At 39.0% G+C, this 19622-nt stretch overlaps 1 protein-coding gene across 2 annotated transcripts in view; it reads right to left on the reverse strand.

The window, feature by feature from the left end:
• Positions 1-10253: 10253 nt before the first annotated feature.
• The window catches only part of LOC119658364 (phosphofurin acidic cluster sorting protein 2), a 160397-nt gene continuing 151028 nt past the window's right edge, over positions 10254-19622 (reverse strand). For both annotated transcript variants that reach the window (XM_038065726.1, XM_038065725.1), the window contains one exon: positions 10254-12337. In XM_038065726.1, coding sequence (XP_037921654.1) covers positions 12210-12337 — 128 coding nt within the window. In that variant the 3' untranslated portion in view covers positions 10254-12209. The remainder of the gene's footprint in view (positions 12338-19622) is intronic.

The following is a 19622-nucleotide window of genomic DNA, read 5'->3' on the forward strand; positions in this document are numbered from 1 at the left end:
CGCAGGTCGTCGGCCGCGTCTCGAAGGACATCAAAAGATCTGACTGGTTGCACAATCGTGAAAATGGGTCGTTGAACGGAGGGGATTGAAGGCTTTATTTGCCGCTGCCAATGATGCGGGCGTCACATGCTCAAACTCGGATACTGTGTGAAATCTCGATAAGTTTAACGTAATGTCCGCCGTGACAGAAGAAAATTTGCGCTGACCAGTGAAGCGGAAGGTACCGCAGACAGCAATGGTTTCAAAAGTGTATACCGCATCACCAAACAGTTTGCATTTGGTCACAAATCTTTCCTTATTGATCGAATCGTCCGTCATTCACGATGACGAGTAATTGAAGAGGTGGAAGGAACCCTTTACCACGACTGAGTGTAATGACGCGATGTTTCCAGCGGTTAATTATTTGAAATAGTAAAAAACTTGGTTTTTCTTATTCGCTAGTGTTGATATTTTTATTTTTGTTCCCTTCATCAGTGCTAACACGTCTTGTTAGCGGATAAGAAAAAACAAGTTTTTCATTATTTCAAACTTCACCACGGTTCTTAGCCGTGTTACATCCGGTGAAGTTCCTCCTGTTGTGGATGAAATGGTTAATCACGGTAACTTGCGGATGCGAATTGTTTCCCAATGCAGATCATTTCGGCCATCAATACACTCAAACGAAGTGAAGCCGCTGAGCTGGACGATCTCCCCTCAGAGTTATTTAATTCCAGGTAGAGTTACTGCAGATCTGCTACTTTCACTCGTACGGAAATCTCCGGGATCCAAGACGTTTCCCAAAAAGTGGAAGAAGTGGATAATCGTTAAGATTCCAAAGAAGGCTATCCGTTTTGAATGTGACAATTGCAGCGGTGTCTGTGTGATCCCTGCCGTCAGAATGACAGTAGTTAAAATAATCCTGGAATGCATTAAAAAACATCTCGAAAGCTTGATCGGCAGATAGCAGGATCCTGTATTAACTACATCAACTCCCTCCACATCGTTTTGGGACAATGCACGCAGTTTAAATATTCGCTTCACCCCCTCTTCATGGATTTCGATAGTGTAAACCGTAAGTACACCTGAAGTGGTCTCTACTCAGGAGAGGCTCTCTGGCGAAACTAATAGCCATCCTCAGAGCGACATATGATGGCGCAAAATGTCACGTGCTGCATCAAGGTAAAGTGTCAGAGGATTTTGAGATCCGAAGCGGAGTCCGCCGCTGTTGCTATTGGTGACGCTCTACATACAGAGGTCGTGGAGAAGTTCATTGGAAGACGACTTTTCTCTAACACCTCACCGGGTCATGGACCTTTGCCATACGGCTCTGGATTTGGGAGGAAACGCAAGTAAAGTTGGTCTGAAAATAAGCACCAACAAAACCAAGGTTTTCAATCTAATGGGTCATGTCACTCCCGCTATCGGCATTAGTGAGAGTAGAGTATCGAAGGCGTCCATCAATTTATATATCACAAAAGAGTGGTTACTGCCGACCTGGCACAGAACACATTAACACCATTAGATCAACTTTCGTCGCCTTGTCTAAAATTTAGAAATTCACTTATCTCAACACCAATATCAAGCTGAGACTGTTCTATTGCTCCTTTTATGTTGCTATATGGGAGTAGCGCATGGAAAGAGGATCCCACTGTCGCTCAAGGGTCTTAAACCTTTGTCTCTGTCTTTTTTTGGTCTGAAGTGCGGGCGAATTTACGTTCGATATAATTCATATCCACGTTGTATTTTGCGAATTATAAAAGGGTGTGGGTAAGAATTGCGAACCGATTCAATCACGCTGCTCCCAGGGCAGAGGTGAGGCAGCCTCTGATGAGTTGGTACGAAACCGTAAGCCGTTTTCGATCGTTTTAACTTTTTCTTCCACTTACCTAGTTTGAATATTTTCAGTATAATATTCTGTATTCAGTAATATATTCTGATCACAAGATCTCGTTAAAACAAAGGTCACCAGTTTGATACAAAACACAAATGTCAAGAGGGCGTTTATTGTAATTATTGTTCCTTTAAATACATAAACGTATGCATGTATAATTATTATTATTAATTTAACAGTTTGTATATATATAATATAATGTACTTAATAATCACAGCAAACACTTATTATAGTCAAGCATTACGGGGGCAATTAATACACTGAATTATTTGCCTATAAAAACGACTTACAACTTATTGTTTTCTCCTCAACGATCACAAGTATCTAAACAATTTCGTATTGTGAAATTTTGACTTTTCCCCCTGTTTCTTTTGTTTTGCTCTTTTTTTTTTAATTTAATTTCATGATGTCAATTCAGAGAATGCTTTTCATAGTCTTAATCCGATCCTACAATGAAGATATGTGAATTTATTCAACTAGTAATAACATCAAACATTATTTTATCTTTCCTTATCTTTGTCGATTAGGGAGCAATTATGCTAGATACATACGTATAAACTGTGTACTTGCGAAGCAGGAGTATTCTTTGAACAGGATGCTGCAGAATGCGATAAAGTCAAGCAATTAAACTAGAAATCTATGTTTCGGCTTTACTGTCGTGATCGTCTGACAACGAAATTGTTTTGTTTAGTAGATTCTGATAGGAAACCATTAGGTTAAAATGCGAGAAGCATACTGGAAAACCAATATGTGAAATTCTGATTTGTAGCGGGTTCTGCCTTTTTATTTAATTGGTAGAACCTTTAAATTGACAATCAAACTTCTATATCAACTACTTTATATATTAGAATACATTTTTTATCAAACGCTTTATTTGCTATTGCGCATTATTGGAAGCTTACACGTCATGCAACTTTTTATAATCACGTGAAACTAAGTCTAAAGCAATTGTCTAAAAAATATACAATGGAACCAAACCTAAGTGTTAATGGAGGTATGGGTACGCAATTTCAAATGTAATGGCGGAAATACTACGCCTATGAAAAAAATTAAAGTTGTACTGATTTATTCATTGGGACAACTGGACATCAGCAGTTGGGAAGCATGAGGACTCTAATTATCACATTCCTTACTTACAAGCATTTCCATCACCAAGTGTCTCTGACGCCACCTACGAGAGGTTGCTGGGAGAGAAGAAAAAATATCTCAACATTCTGAGCATTCATAGAACGAACAAGTTAGCAAAGTAATAAAAATGAGTCTAAATCGAAATCGAATGGATTCACACTTCATCAGTAGGCTTACCAAACTACAGCAGGAGAATTCAGCATGAGGTAGAGTAATGCTTTCCAAATTCCCATCATTCTACCTTTCTTAACCTCAGAATGTATAGCCAGTATCAGTGGAATTCTTGCTTTAGTTTCAGATAGTAATCCTCAATGCCCTAGTCCAAAAGTCCATCCTTTTCTGACACTTTGAACCAGAAATTTGGGAATCTATAAGTTGACAACAGAGAAAATTGTAGTCCTTTTAGTTTCCCTTTACGACAAGCATAGAAAACTGATTCCATAATGGCAAGTATTACCACGACCTATAATTTTCCGCCCTTGTTCCATGAAACGGCCAATTTTGACCCCTACCAACCAGGCTCGTCGTCGTCGTTTTATGACTTTCCTTTTAAACGGATTCGAGATCATCTTAGACAGAGTAATTTTTATAAACCTGATACGCAATGCTTGTAGAAAAAGTGGCAAAAATGGTAAGATGCTGGTCGACATCGAGTGCAGCGGCATATTATTCGAGGAAGAGACCTACATCGAACGAAATTAGCTTTCTCGGCCGAATTTAGAAGAGAAGCAAGAGTCCAGACAGTCCAATACAAGAGAAATTTATGTCGGCTATTACTTAGAAATCGAAACTTTTCACAGTACTCCTTCCTGAAGAGCAAAATCCACGATCTCGACACCTCAAACCATGGAAGAATATACTGCACACTATCCACTTCCATAATCGTTTGTTCAGTGTTGAACTTAATCTGAATACGTAAAGGGAGCTCCAGAAAATTTCTCCCTGACTTAGCAAAGTTGCTAGTCGTCACGATATTCTGCCCCAAAGCTATTCTCTCTCGAAAAAGGAAACATCTTTACTAGCCACTTTCTGGAGACATATTAGTCCATATACTCAGTCAAAGTCAATAAATAAACAACCTCCCTCGAAATCTGTCTAATCCAATATCTCCCATCCTCACACTGGTTCTTGTGGGAAACAAATTAATTTCATCAAGCCTAAACTGGTCACATTGTCTATTAAACAGGACAAAAATAAAAAGTCAACCCAGCTCAGATCCCAGTCATTATCTACAAGAAATATTCTGGAACCATTAACTCATTCCTTTTGTTTGTCAAATCATTGCATTCAATTCCCCAAAAGTCGGAAGTATGCACACATTACACCGGCCCCAGAAAAAGAATGAAAACTCTCTACTTTCTCCTCCAAAGATCTTGGATCGAACGAAAAATATAAATCTCGTCTAGTTATGAGGAAGTACTAATGAAGGTCTGCTATTTGATCCCCGAAACGGATGGAAGAAACATTTTTCTATTTGAACTCCTGAAGCAGCTCGAAAAAATGACAATAGAACAATTGTTTTGGTTTCCCGATTTCTACAAGTTTAGTTTTATTAAAAACCAACTCTTCTACTACAATTCATTTTATTTTTGCGTCAATACTACGCTTTACGTTACCAAAGGTAGCAGTTGTACTGAAGAAGCGAGGAAATCACTCCCGAACTGCATGTATTTACGATAAACTAAAATTAATTGCAGTAGGAGAGCTACTGGCTTTCTATTAAGACGATATTGTGTCCAAAACGTAAGATCAGTTTTTAATTTAAATTGTGCAAGTAAACCATTACTTTTTGGGTTACTGTTGTTTTTTTACGACGCAGAAAGTGATTTATCTAATTATCTTGAGCAAATAAGTTGCATCAAATTTTCTTTGCGGAATGAAATGTCGAGTGCAAAAAAAATTAAGGATGATTCAGGAAGGCCTCGGAGACAATACTTCCTTGGAAAGGGATGCTTAAAAGTGTTATAAACAGTTCAAAGTAGGTCGTGAAAGTATTGAAGAATAAGAGCGTTCCAGAAAATCATCAAACTCTGCCGATCAACAACACGTCAGGAAAATCGAAGAATTTATCAATCGTCGAATAACTGTTAGAGACCTTCCTGATGCTGTTGATATTTCAAAAGGATCTGATCATTTTGGAAGATACTTTGGGCCTGAATCGTGTAGAGTCTCAGCTACGAAAAATAGCTTTCGTTCTTCATGACTTTTTCTCCAAATATTCAATGCACACAACCACTGCGACGAATTGTTTTGAGAAGACGACAGAAGAGATACAACATGGATACGTGTTCTCGAAAGGTGACTTGAATGCTTGTTTCGCAGACTGAAAAATACGCTGGCATAAGCGTATTGTATCCGAAGGTGACCAAATAGATTTGCAAGAATAAATAAATACACTTTGAAATAAATAGGAACTGGTCTTACTTTTTGGACACAATATTATATAGTACGCGGGCAATCATGTTTCATTCCAATAAATTCAACCCGTACTTGCGTTGCTCAGAGACATACTTGAAATAGATCGTCAGCCTTCAAAGAAATGAAATAGTTCATAATAACAGCGAATGAAATGACCGTCTCAGATTAAATCTGAAGAAAACTGAAATTTATTTTTGATTTGATTTGTGATCCTAATGAAACAGGCACTATCACTAGCAGTGACCTGCCCAGAAGAGAGCCATTTAAATATCTCGGATCATTGCTATCAGTCAATTGTGAACTAGTTTGGTTCAGGTATTAGGGCAACCTGGATGAAGTCTATGACTCTGAATGTTGGCCGACTATAAAAGGCAATGAACGGCGTTTCGCGGTAATAGGAACGAAGATGTTAAGTTGGACCAGCGGTGTAACATACTATGATCCCGACCAAAATGGATCGTGGAAAAATCACGAAAGAGCCGTCTTCGATGGTATGCTCACGTAATTCGCGCAAGACGGAAAAGCCGGCCGAATCTACGGTAGCTTGATACGCGAGATGGTGATCTGAAAGCCGAGCGACTGGACCCAAATCAGGCCGTAAACAGAACAAAATGGCACAGCCGATCAAGACAAGCCAAAGGAAGTGGGGTGCTCGTTAAAGGGACAAAGACTGAAGAAAAGGAAGAGCAGCGAATGTTACAGTGATAGTGATGAAGTGAAAACTGATGAACTACAACTACGAATTCAAGACATAAAAATAATATCTTATTGTCACTGTTCTGCCCCAATATGAGTCCACAGAAAACAATAGTATACGTGAAATATAAGTTTCAGAAATGAACGTCTTAAGGATGGCATTGGAAACGGCCACGAAAAAATTACTGAAAAACATCTCGAAGAGAATACTAAATACCTAATCCGCGAACTGAAACCAGACTTCAAAGTATGATGAAACTTCGGGCTCATTTCATCAACAGGCCCGGCATCCCGGAAACCATGCGCACAGAATAGGTTTACTAGTCAGCCAAAAAATGGAACCTGCTGTAATCGGCTTTGAAAAGATAAGCGAACGATTGTGCATTCTGCTTTTGCGCTAACAGCCAAGTAGGGAGGGGCCCGAATACGTCGGCTGCCATAGCTTACATAAAAATGGCAATAGTAACTGCGGGTTATTCAACTACTGGTCTCAAACAAAACGGTTATTGCGATTGGCACGGCTATAAACATAATTGGACGAGTGGAGAAATGATTTCACGAGCAGAAAATGAAAGCCTGGGGGCCAACAGGTTTTTGAGCTCAAGAAGTACAGCAACCACATCAGTCGCGCAAGTTTTACCAAGAAGTCAGCAGAATGAAGCCATACACCTAGATGCTCATCCTGTCGAGACAAAGAAGGAAACCTGATGATTGGAGGTCCCGCCAACTGAAAACGAGAGACAATTGTAGCCAGCACCAAGCATTCATCGACTTAACAATCATGAGTCGACAGGAGCACATACGCGTATCCGAAGATATGCGTGAATGGCCAATCTTATGCGTAAGCCAGGTAGGTGAGAACAAAACTCCCATCCGTGGATGAAAATTGGGAATGGGAAGGATACCCAAGAGTAAAACCGAACATGTAGGAGAAAACGAGATATAAAGCCACAATGCCGGACTTCGGAAAACCAGTAGCTCACGTAGATAAGGGGTGGGTCACAAAAGGGGGTTGTTAAAGCGAAGGAAGATAAGACTGGAGATTCTCGTCACCTTTAAACAAGGTGAAGGATCATACGTCAATATTCTCAAGAAAAAAAATGTAGTCCCCAAATTCATCAATTTAGGAGGATTACGGAGCACGTCGCACTGAAACGACACTTTAGATGCCTTGGCTTCAGTCACATTGCCAATGCGAGTGTATGCACCAATTCGAATGACAGGGCGAAACAATATAGCAGATGCGGAACGAAAGTTCATATCAGCAAGGGCAGTGAATCTGAGTCAAATTGTTTACTGTGCAAAGGGACGGAAAGGGTCGACCATCGGCACAGTGCAGGCAGCAGCAGCTTTTCAGTATACATCAGAAGCCTGAACGAAAGTCGCAGATGAGGTTGATACAAATCAATCATAATCGCTGCTAGGCGGCGCAAAACCTACTCTTGCACGAAAAAGATATCGATGTGACTGTAATTAGTGAGCCATACCAAAATCACAATGATCGAATTTAAATCGAAGACCAAATGGGCCAAGCAACGATATGGGCTTGCGGAGAACCAGCCATCCAGGAAATATGAGAGCATTCGGAGGATAGATTGATCAGAAGAAAAGTGGAAGGAATACACATATATAACTGCTATGCGCTACACTTGCCGAATATAAATCATAACAGAGGATTTTAATGCATGGGCTCTTGAATGGAGCAGTCGAACAACCAATATGAGAGGACATGCTCTGCTCGAAACATTCCCGGAGGTAAAAGTGGTACTTGGGAATGTCGTTACCTCAGATGAAGGCCCTGGGGTCTATAGTGGACCTGGCATACGTGAGCGCCGCTTTAGCTAGAAGGGTTGCTTGGTAAGTCAGTGAGGACTATATTCATAGGAACCACCAGACAATCTGCATGGAAATCAAAAGTGAATCGAGTTCGAAAAAGAGCTCTTCGAAAAAGTCAGGGGTTCGCTCGAGTGAACAACAAAAGCTTTTGAGGAGGGCATGTTTTCCGAGCGACATATCTTTGGATGGTACGCCCAGAGAAAAAAATCACCTATTATCCCTCGATGGGGGACGGAAGCATGCGATGTTACTATACTCAAAAGGCGATTCCTCTCCAACAGACAACCCAACTAATGGTGGAACAACGAAATCGCAACTCCGCAAGCCGCAAGTTTCCGGGCAAGAGGACTTCACAAGAGACTTAGAAAAAAGCCCGTATGCGTCGATCAAGAAGAGACACACAGACAACTGCAGGGCCGTTTAAAAGAAGCCATTCGGAGAAGCAAAAAGGACTTCAAACTGTTGTTCGAAGATGTCAATGTAAACCCTTGGAGCGGGGCTTACAGAGTGATAATGAAAAGGCTGCAAACATCATCCCAGGTGACCTGCCAACGCTTTCTGAAAGAAACTTTTTGATGTGAATAGGAATCAACGACATCCAATGGGCAGTTTGTTGCTAAGTAACCTAAAATATAATCCAAGGAGGAAAGAAATTTGAATTCCTTCTTCCCGCTCCAGACAGTGACTATCTGTAAATCAGCCACCAGTTTTAACTTACTTAGCTGAATTTTCGACCAACATTGTACATGTCCGGGGAGAAGGGAAAGTGAAAGCTACGCGTTAACGTTATTTCTATACCGAAAATGTTCAATAACGATAAACAAAATACGGAGCAAGAAAAGCACCAACAGCTACGTCCCAAACACTCAACCTCGTAGAAATTACCTGCTACGAAACCACGAAGGAGTCTCAGGCTAGATCTTCTTATAGAAAGTGTCGTCTGTATATAGACGAGAATCTGCTTAGGGTGAACCGACACGCTATCATCATATTGCAATTACACTGGACAGGGAGCGTCCTCTGGAAGTAAGCAACTATACCATATATCGTAGTTGCTATCCAGGAAGCAATATATTCTGAATACATTTCCCAGTTAGCCAAAAACAGAAATCTGCTATCATCGGCTTCAAAAATATAGAATAATGATAATGCACTCTGGGCTTGCGAGGCAAATTTCAAAACATCAGCCTCATAAATATGTATGCCCCTGGAAAAGAAACTGCAGAGTGGGAGAAGGTTACCTTCTAACAGGAAGCGCAACAAGCCCTCCAAGTCTGTTCCGGATATGATAAAAACAAATCAAACTTGAAGATTTCAAGAACCACGTGGGGATGAAGCTCGTATTGAGGCGATGAATCGATACCCACAGCTTCTATAACTGTATCAATGGCAATGCATTACGTGTTATCTATTATCTATCTATCACCTAGCAAATATAAATATCTCCAGATGAGATCCTATATTAATTGAGCCCCGCTATCTACACCATATGCAATCCCTTTTCACAATTAGTTGAGAGTAAACGCTGAACAAATCCATAACAAAATACTCCGTAACACTTCAAGGGAAAATGAATGGGAAAGTCGGAACGGTTGGTTCGATGTTCATTGTTAACTAGCTATGGAACAGGAACAGGACTTCATAGACAGAAGAAAGTAGAAAGTAAGAAAGATTAAAGATTTAATTGTTAAAAAAAAATAAATGCTTTATTTAGTAGAACGAACGTGATTCTCCAATAAGATAATGTAAAAGCTCCCGATAAAAGTGACCCAAGAAAAAACCGAACGCCAAGGTTAGCAGGTTTTGCCTCAATCCTTTTATTCTCCAGATACCACTCCGATCCGATCCTGATGTATTTGCATCTTCAGATTATGCACTGAGAAAACATTTTAGATCAGCTGACCATGTTTGATGTCATCTTGATCTTTATTTCTCATGCGATTATACTCCTACAAAAGAGGAATTAATTGCAGAAAAGATGGGAGACTGTGTTAGTTAATAATTTTTCTAAATTTAAATCTTTTGCCCTATTGCAAGATTATGAATTACTTATGGATACCCCTGACTTATAATAGAAATACAAGCATTAATACTCACCAGAAGCTTCCTGTAAAAACGTACCATTCAATCTCCTCTCTTCACAATTTTTGATCCTGTCATATTTCCGATTTTCAAGTCACTGTGTAAATTACTACCGCAACAGCAAATCATACTCTTCACACTAATACTGTTTCCATAGACATGCTTGCTATATCTTTAAAAAAAGATAGAATTTCTCAAATGACAAATAAAAAGTTGCACAACATTTCGCTGATTGATATTAATTTGATTTACTATATTTCAATGTGTTTTGCTCTTTGTAGTGTATTCTTAATTAAATTAAAAGCATTCATACACTTTCGCACAGACAAAAACACTTTTTTAAATATATATCACAACCAAATGTAATTTTTTTTATAGATTACCCACGGGAGTTCACTGTTTCTTTTCACTGACTATGCCTTAATACATCCCGTTTGTTGCTGGTAATCTCACACAATCTCCTTTTCGTTTTGATTTTACATACAATCTTAAGTATTGATACTTATGTATTTTTATGTATAATTTTAAATTGTATTTTTCTCGAACTTTCGCTGATAATCAATTTTAAGTCTAGGTTTCAATTTATTAAACAATTATGCTGTTTTTATATATCTGCTTTGTTTAGTTCAATTCTTGGATTAATAATATTTTAATTTATCAATCTTGGGTTTTGTTTAATCTAATTATTATCGAATAATCAAGGATCGCCCGTAACTTTATTGGATCGAACTGCAAAGAGGTAATAAAGTGTAAAATCTGAGATAGACAAGCGACAAGATAAAAAAAATATTTGATTGTTATATGGCTTGGATCATTGAAATGGAATAACATTTTTGCAAAATTTGAACACAAAGCTGTTTTGATGAGTCTTGTATTTCAATAGAGAAACGTTTCGACAAACTCATTTATTTGCACCACGAACTCCTAAAGAAATACATTCAAACTTCGATCGAGGAGATCTTATCTTGGCTTGTAGCTCAATGAGGAAACATATCAAATCCGCCCGAATGTTTTGAGTGATCAAAACATAAAGTTGGTTATAACCCTGAAAATTAGTCACAAAATATATTGCGAGGTTTTGCATATAATTAAGATCCATTTCAGTTGTAGTAATTTGCAGATAACGATCCTTTGTAAAATATTCGAAGGTATAGAACTAGAGTTATATACGTGTATGATATTACGTATTCAAAATCCATGACAAAAACGAGTTTAAAAAAGATCCAAGGATTCATCTCAGTCCAATTTCATCCTCATTCAACTTATAACTCCGTTTTAAAACGCTGATTATTTGCTAAAATTGTTTCTTTCTTGTTTTCGATTCGCGAGACAACAAACAAAACATTTTTATGTTTCAATGTTCATTTTCATTATGCTATTTACTAATTTGCCTAGTTCTTATTATATCCATTTGAATTCAATGCTTCTGTGAACGAGCAATTTAGTCTTGAAGGATTATTGCAATACAAAACCCTGATCGTTTCTGTTATTGTTTCTTTACGTTTCGCGTTCACATTGTAAAATCAGAAAAATTTGGGGAGATCAATCATAAATATACAATTATCATGTCGGGAATTTCAACAATAAAAAAGTGTTTTACGTAATTTTGTTTAAAAAATCATCACTAGACTATCAAGAATTATGCACAATATTATCTTAGCGAAGTAACTAAAATAGAAACACACAAAGGGGATCGAGTGTCTAAGATATATAAAATACTATTTTTTCTCAATCTTCATTATTTATGTATGCATCCAGGGAATATTGATTTTATCGAAAATATATTACAATTTGTTTATATGTTCAAATTAATATAAAAAACTATGATTTAAAAATAAATCTTCTGAAAAATACACAAGTATTGAATTATAAAGTGTACAATTATTGTGGTGGTGAAAGTGATATTTTGTTTATGGTGGTAGTTATTGCATTATGGTAGTTTATAGAGAATTCTGAGTTGCTATCATGACTATCCGCTATTTGTTTTTATTAACAACATTAAGACGTTATCAATTATTATCATCCTTTTAAACTGTAAGATATTTACTTTGATTTTTGTGTTCATTTCTACTACGTTTCCTTTTAGTTTACAACTTGAACAAGAAGATGAATTAAAAATATAGTTAATATGTATTTTTTTTTAATGATAATTATCATTGTTGCTATCAAGTTAAAATGACTAGGCTAGATCGGAACATGATAATGTGGCACCGATAAGCGCCACTGGGAAATTTTTAACATGAGTTTGCCATTGTGATGATAGTTGAAAGAATTTCACGCCAGTCCATTCAGTACCATCGATATAAACTGAAAAGATAGATAAAATAACGACTATTATTGGAATGATCGCTTTGAGCAAATAGCGTTGAACATTTTGTAAATTTCTTCGGCGTATTACGCGGTTATTAAATGAACAAAAGGCAAAATTTTATACCCCACGAATTTCTATACAAAAGTAAATATATAACGGGAACATGATACTGATATAAGGATGACTTATATTTCCTTCAGAATTACTACTCTACATTCCTGTCTAAAATTGCATATATCCAATTTCGGATAAAGTTTTACTAGGGAAACAAAGAAGAGAGGACCAACGAATAGGGATCGCAATATCGGACCCTTTGGGATTCTGAACGTTAGCAAGGGGGAGAGTGACTGACGTTTAATAGTCGAAATTTGACGTAGACTCTACTAAGCAGGCTGGAAAACAAAAATTTGGATTTATAAAATGGATCCCGTTAGAATATCTTTAAAATAAAAAAAAATAAATTCTCCCCAATGTACAGTTAAACTAAGATGAAAAAATTTCTATATTGATTAATAAGTTCGCTTGTGTCCGCCTAAGCGAATGGTCCGTGCTGCCGGTTGCTCTCGACTGTGTTCAGATCGGGCTTGTGCGCTGTGGCCAAGTTTACGATCATCGTTATTCAGTTGTTTAGCCGTGTTTGTTTAACGGTTTTATTTAACGGTAAAACAGTGCCAGTTAGAGTCTTAATACACATGACTTCTCGATAACAAAGTGAAGCCGGTACAGCCCTCGCGCCGCGAGTGCGAAACTCATCCTTACTCGAGAGACACGAAACTGCAGCAAATAAAGGATGCCGAAGCAGCTTACACTGTCGCCGCCTATGGATTGGGCAATTCTAATATCACTACACAACTCCTTCATTCGGCCGACAAGACCGTTACGGCCGAAGAAATGATTAGTGACGACTGACCTGTCATAACCGTCGACGACGACCAGAACTTCCCTCCTGGGGACCAGCCCGACGCTCGGATCTGTGAAGCAAATTGCTGTGTTAATTACATCCAAGGTTTCCAAGACGAATTCAAACTTGCTTCAGTTAAGTCTGTCTTCAAATGAAAACAAACAGATTCGGGCATCTCGAACAACGAGGCTCCAGCGAACAAAAACCGCTTTTATCTCGCCTCTGACAACGAGCATCGCTCCGAAGCGACGTACGCACGTCCCGAAACCTAGAAATCTACTGACACGGCCAACCCACCGTTAGTTAAAGATAAGAATAGAATTAGATTTCTTCCCCCGATTTTCTTGTATGGATTGACAGCCAGGGCACTGGGCCTTGTAATGAAGAACATAGACAAAAATGCCAAATTTAAAATTACCAACCTACCGGCAGACAGGCTCAAAGTCCAGTTCACTTGTCCCAATATCCATAAGAAACTAATACATATAATTAAGATCACCACCTTTCTCCCCCACCATCCACACACACACACAAGATCACCAAACTGGAAGGCCATTCCTTCACGCTGAAAGAGGAGAGGAAGCCAATCCTCATCCTCAGAGGAATCTCCCCCCATGAGTTCACTCCCGAAAACGTGGCTTCGGAAATCATGGAGGTAACGCCGATTACACCTGCCCGCGTAACTAGTCTTTCCACCCCGTGGTCACGAGCCAATGACACCAATCTGAGCCGCTTCCGTGTGACTTTCAACTCTGAGGCAGAGGCCAATATAGTCTGGGAGAAGCCCCGAAAAGGGGAAGTCACCCAATGTTTCAATTGCCAACAATTTGGCCACCCCAGATGCGTGAAGTGCGCAGGCTGACACGCCTCCAGGGATTGCCCCCGTTCGAATGTAGAAGACAACACCGAAAAGGAGTCGGCGGCACCCCTCAAATGTGCAAACTGTGGCCAACTGGGTCACCCTTCCAACTTCTTTAAGTGCCCCCGTAGGTTGGAATCTATCCAGCACAAAGAAAGAGCAAAAAGCATCCCGCACTCCCGATCTACTTCGTTCTTCCCCCACCTTGACAGACCCTCGTCTGTTCGTGTCTCGCAGCCTAACACTCTGCCTCATGCCAACTGGACCGCCCCTCCCTCACTGACCCCATCTTTCCCTTTATCGCCTCCACATTCTTCCATTTCGAGGGGCTTCTTCATGGAAGCCAGATCCCTATTCACTATGTCTTTCTACTCGCTGTGGAACACAATCTCCGACTTCTATCACAACTATCTCCGTCTCCCCCTGAAAACAAACCCGAAGCGTACTTACAACTCCTCTTCAAATTGCTAGACAACCGAAATGAAGGTGCTCACACTCAACATTAATTCGCTAATTTCGAACGACAAACGTTTCGCTCTCCACAAGCTTCTAGAGGATTCCAATCCTAACCTCGCTCTCCTAAACGAAACCAGATTAGGGAAGCCCCCAACGTAAAATTACATGCTCCCGGTTATAGTACTTTCCGCAACGACGCGGGCAGAGGCACAGCCATACTAGTCAAAGCGGGACTAAGGGCAAATAACATCCCATCGGCTGCACTGGTATCAAACTGCCTGTTAGTAGTAGTCAGACTTCCTGTTAGTGGTGGTGGCACAGTTCGTCACTTCACTCCCACTTTGGCCGAACTCTGGGAAATCGCGCAAAGTGCTCTTCGATTAGTTCCAGTCAGGCCCATTTTAAGGAATTAACGCGAGAGTGCCATCCTTTCCTCGTGGGTGTTCTTTCCTAGACGGCTCGCAACAATAAAAAAATCTTCGGACCCCGATGACATCTCTAACTTTGTTCTGCGAAAGTGTGCGCCTACGATCAGTGAACGTCTCGCTATCCTCTTCAACAACTGCCTGAACAACGGCCACTTCCCGGTATCTTGGAAATCAGCCCTCCTCATACCTATCCCTAAGAAAGGGTGTTCGGGCGATCTCAAAGATATGAGGCCTATCTCTCTTCTTTCCAATATTGGAAAAATCTTCGAACGTATCCTACTAAGTCACCTCAATAGACACTACTCCACTGTTATTCCACTTAATCAATTCGGCTTCGAAAACCTCAGATCCATCGAGCAGGCAATCCTGTGCCTGCAAGACCATATCCTCAATCAACTGGAAAACATTGCACCGTAGCCTGCGCCTTAGACCTCGAAAAGGCATTTCATTCAGTTTGGAAAAAGGGATTGCTCTACAAACTAATTCAGTCCAATTGCCTCCTCCCCTTATTCATTTCCATATAAATTGATTGTATTTATATTTTCGATTTACTTCATGCACAAAAGTATACGTATGTGCACATATAGTACATATATTGAATACCGCTGGTTTAATATACTAATATATCTATCTGGATTAGACACTACCCGCAAACTTCATTAGCACGTATATATACCTACATGCACACATATGTCTGTCTGGAGTAATTAATATTGATTAATATAATGACCCAATCAAATGTTTCTTTGTGAACCTTTTGGTTAGTCAAGAACAAGATATAGAGCGGGAATACTCCGACAGACATAAACGAAAAAAATTTTCGCATCCACAACTTCCGCAAACACTAGCGATATTTGAAAAGACAATCAAGTGAATAAAACCAGAGACATAAACAAAATCTAGCAACATTTCGCTTCGGTAAGTTCTTCAATCGCGTTATTGAAAGTGCAGAACACTATCTGATTTTTTGTTTGGGATATGTGGGATCCTATGTGCCCATCTACTTGATGTTAGACCGGGCCAGATGAGAAATAACTTACTCTCACTGTTTGGTCCACGCACCCCTCGTTTTGGGCGTAACACTTAAGTATTCAAAAAATAGAAAAACTAACCGTTTCGTTCAGGTTAGGTTAGGCAGCGTCTGATGAGTTGCCTCTGCTCTGAATGAAACCCTTAGTCATTCTTTCTACGATCTGATTAGCAAGAAAAAACAACCGTTCCAATTATCATACCATAGAGGTTTGTGATACCAACGCAATACGCGCTAGGTGATTCTTTATGGAGAACTATAATGAGAAGCACAACCCTCTCCACGTTGCCTTCGTCAATTTTGATAAAGCGTTTAATCGCATGGCACACAAACTCATCTGGTAGGCATTGCAACAATATATAGTACAAGAGAGACTCGTCCACTGAATTAAATAGCTCTTCCGAAATCAAAAGTTCAAATTTTGGAGTATAGACTGGCAGTGAACCCTACAAAACTGAGAGATTTAAATATCACCAATCGGAGTTCTCAGCTAATGGTGAACTAAGCCATAACTGCGCCCGGACCGAGCATACGAACGAGAGAAATGCTGGATCCTATTCAAACCAGAAAACTAAAAAAAGACGGAGAGTCAGATTGTGCATATTCCGATGTACGTACATCTTTGATAGATAGACCTAAATGACTACGCGACATAACAGACAAGAGTACACGCTTCACATCGCATAAATCGCTCGATCTACATTGCGATTTACAAATCTGTTCATGAGCCATGATGCCTTTTCCAGGTGAAGGAAATTACCTTATTTTTCCCTGCCGTGGAATGTCATGATATAAATTCAAAATTAAACCCCAATTAGATAGCGTAGTCTAGCGTAGAATCTATAGATACAATTCAAATTTTAATGCTTCCCTGAACTTGAACATGTTCTCTCATTCCAGAAACGACAAACCCCTTAAAACAATCCTTTCAGTAGTAAGCAACTGGCTCTCAACATGCCGCGATCGTAGTGCCATGTGATAGATAATCTGGGTCCCAAATATGACACTATTACATGCCGCAATGAAAGCACTGGACGACACAAACAGATACGACAATTAACATTTCCACAGAATATGTTATAAGGAACCCTTTCATTGTTGAGAAGCTTCTCGATTTTAAGGCCCACTATTGCCGAGGAGAACAAGGGATGCAAATCAAGCAAACTACTGTATAGCTGAAGAAATGTAGAAAATGATCGTCCCGTGAAAATAAGAAACTGGAAACTGAACGCTTCATATGTGAAATGATATGTTTGTAATAATAGCTACGTTAAAGCTATCCCAAATCAACTTTATTTTCGATGAGCGCCTAGGTGACTAATCACTTGATGACTACATGACTTTAGACATCTCTGCAAGGATATATACTCTTTTGTCGAGAAGCAAGAATTGTCGCCAGGAGAGCATACTTTTTTCGAAATTACTAGCCCACCAATAGGTTAATTTTGCATAGAGTTCGGGCTCAAGAGGTGTTTTCTGGCAAACCCGAAATTGGAATTGATTCAAAACTTCGAAAAATAATGAAAATATATTATGGTCGCATGACTTAAATCTGTGAAATTCTACTATGATAGACAATGAATCCATGTCAGGAAGGTTTTTTTTCTACATTTTACATTCTGCGCTTAACGATTTTTTAATTGAGTCACTCTACAGACCTAGTGTGTCAGACTATCTGCACTTTACAGCACGATTGGAGGGAAAGAAAAAGAGCCTCATGACAAATAATATGTGCCCAATGAACGAAAAAAACATAATGTTCCAAAAAGAGAGGTTAAATACTCGATATAAAGCAAATTGGGACCCCAAACGCAAGTCTATGAAATCGAGCCGAAGTCGATACGAAATGATTATAGATTATGAACGAATTTTTGGTCAAGAATAAAAAAGCAAGAAAAAAGAAAGCAAACAAGGGCATCAACCTCGATTTGATCGTCAGAAGTAATAAAGTAAATTTGTCGCACGCCAGGCATATTGGTCAAGACAGACCTCGACGACGATTTCATCTCGGCGATCAGTAACATATGAACTGAACCACATAATTAATAAATCCAGACCATATACAATGCTTGGAGCAGTCAAAACCCAACATTGATTTTATATCGGCGAAGTAAAGCGAAGAATGATACGAATATATGTATAACTCGTACGCTCTTCCGAGTTATTCAACGGCATGCGTAAAAAATACAATCACACCCAATGAGGTCATTGAACTACTGGCATGGTCACAAACCAGAAGACATACATACAGAAAATTGAGAAAATACACTGACTTCCGGAAGCGATGTGTAACTTCTATGGAGATCTAACAAGAAGCATAACGGAATGTTTAGCAAACTTTCCGAAAGAATACGATAGGATAGTGAACTGACCAACGTTCGCTCAGTTTCTTTGAGGGAGTGACTAATACACGTACTCAATACGTGATCACCAATTCGAGCTCGATTTGGTTCACACTTTCTTTCTCCATTCGCGCTGATTTGATAGTCCGATTTAAAACTTACTTAGTTGCCAAGTTGTTCGGAACCGCATATCACAGAATCTTTTCCTTACACTATAGAAAAGCTATTATAGAATTTGGCTTTCGTGACCAACAATTATAAAATGAAAGATCCACATGCCTTCTAGACACTATGGTGAAAAATAATGTAGAAAACGGTATTCTGTTTCTCCGTTAAGATCAATAAGGACTTAGTAAGGAGTTGGCACTACAAATTATATCGTGGACATTATTAAATAGTATCTGGGTGTTATCTGCACAGGTATCTTTGCACTGAATTCCCTATTGCAGTATAATGTACTCAACCTTCTTGTTGCGAAAAATGTAAAAGTTATCGTCTTTTTTATGGAAAGCGGACAACCTAGTATCAATTGTGGTTGTAAAAGATATTAAAAGTGTGGAATTATATTCAAGCAATTTGTGTTAAAGAGATATAGTTGGACAATACTGGTCTGAGGCTCACGGAGAAAAAACCGAAGTGATACTCAACAAAATGCAAGAAAACAACTCCAAGCCAGCTACCAAATATCTCCAAATACGTTGCTTTTAGTTCGGAGATGCTAAGCTACATTTTACTCTACGCAGCGTCGGTTTTCGGTAGCATATGTAACGGTTACAAAATGGATCCTAAGAGTATGTTGCGCCTCCAAAGCAATTGACGCTGGATGCAAGTTTGCGGGAATTATCTTTGAGTGACTTGTCGACAGATAGAAGCAGTCGACATCATTACGCCTGAAGGACATGATCCCGAATTTGTGCACATAAAAATTTTGAAGAATGAACGAATATTTATCTTGAGGTTGGTATTAACTATAGCTTCAAATTTTAACAAAGTAAAGAAACGATCTCCAAATGGAACAAAGTGTTACAGTACTTAAAATTGTGGGAAATAATTTTTCACGGTTTAATTATTCGAGCTGATATAGCTATATTTTCCTTGTATTTATGGTGAAACCTATTTTATACTGGAAATTATAAATGAAAGAAAATCCTTGTCCATTCATATAAAATATAATTTACAAAATGCCCAATATTTCATTTTCCCCAGAAATCAATTAAACTTGACTGAAATTTTTTTTTTCCAAAATTGAACCTTAAAATTTTCAA

Source organism: Hermetia illucens, chromosome 5, assembly GCF_905115235.1.
Source record: "Hermetia illucens chromosome 5, iHerIll2.2.curated.20191125, whole genome shotgun sequence".
NCBI lineage: Eukaryota > Metazoa > Arthropoda > Insecta > Diptera > Stratiomyidae > Hermetia > Hermetia illucens.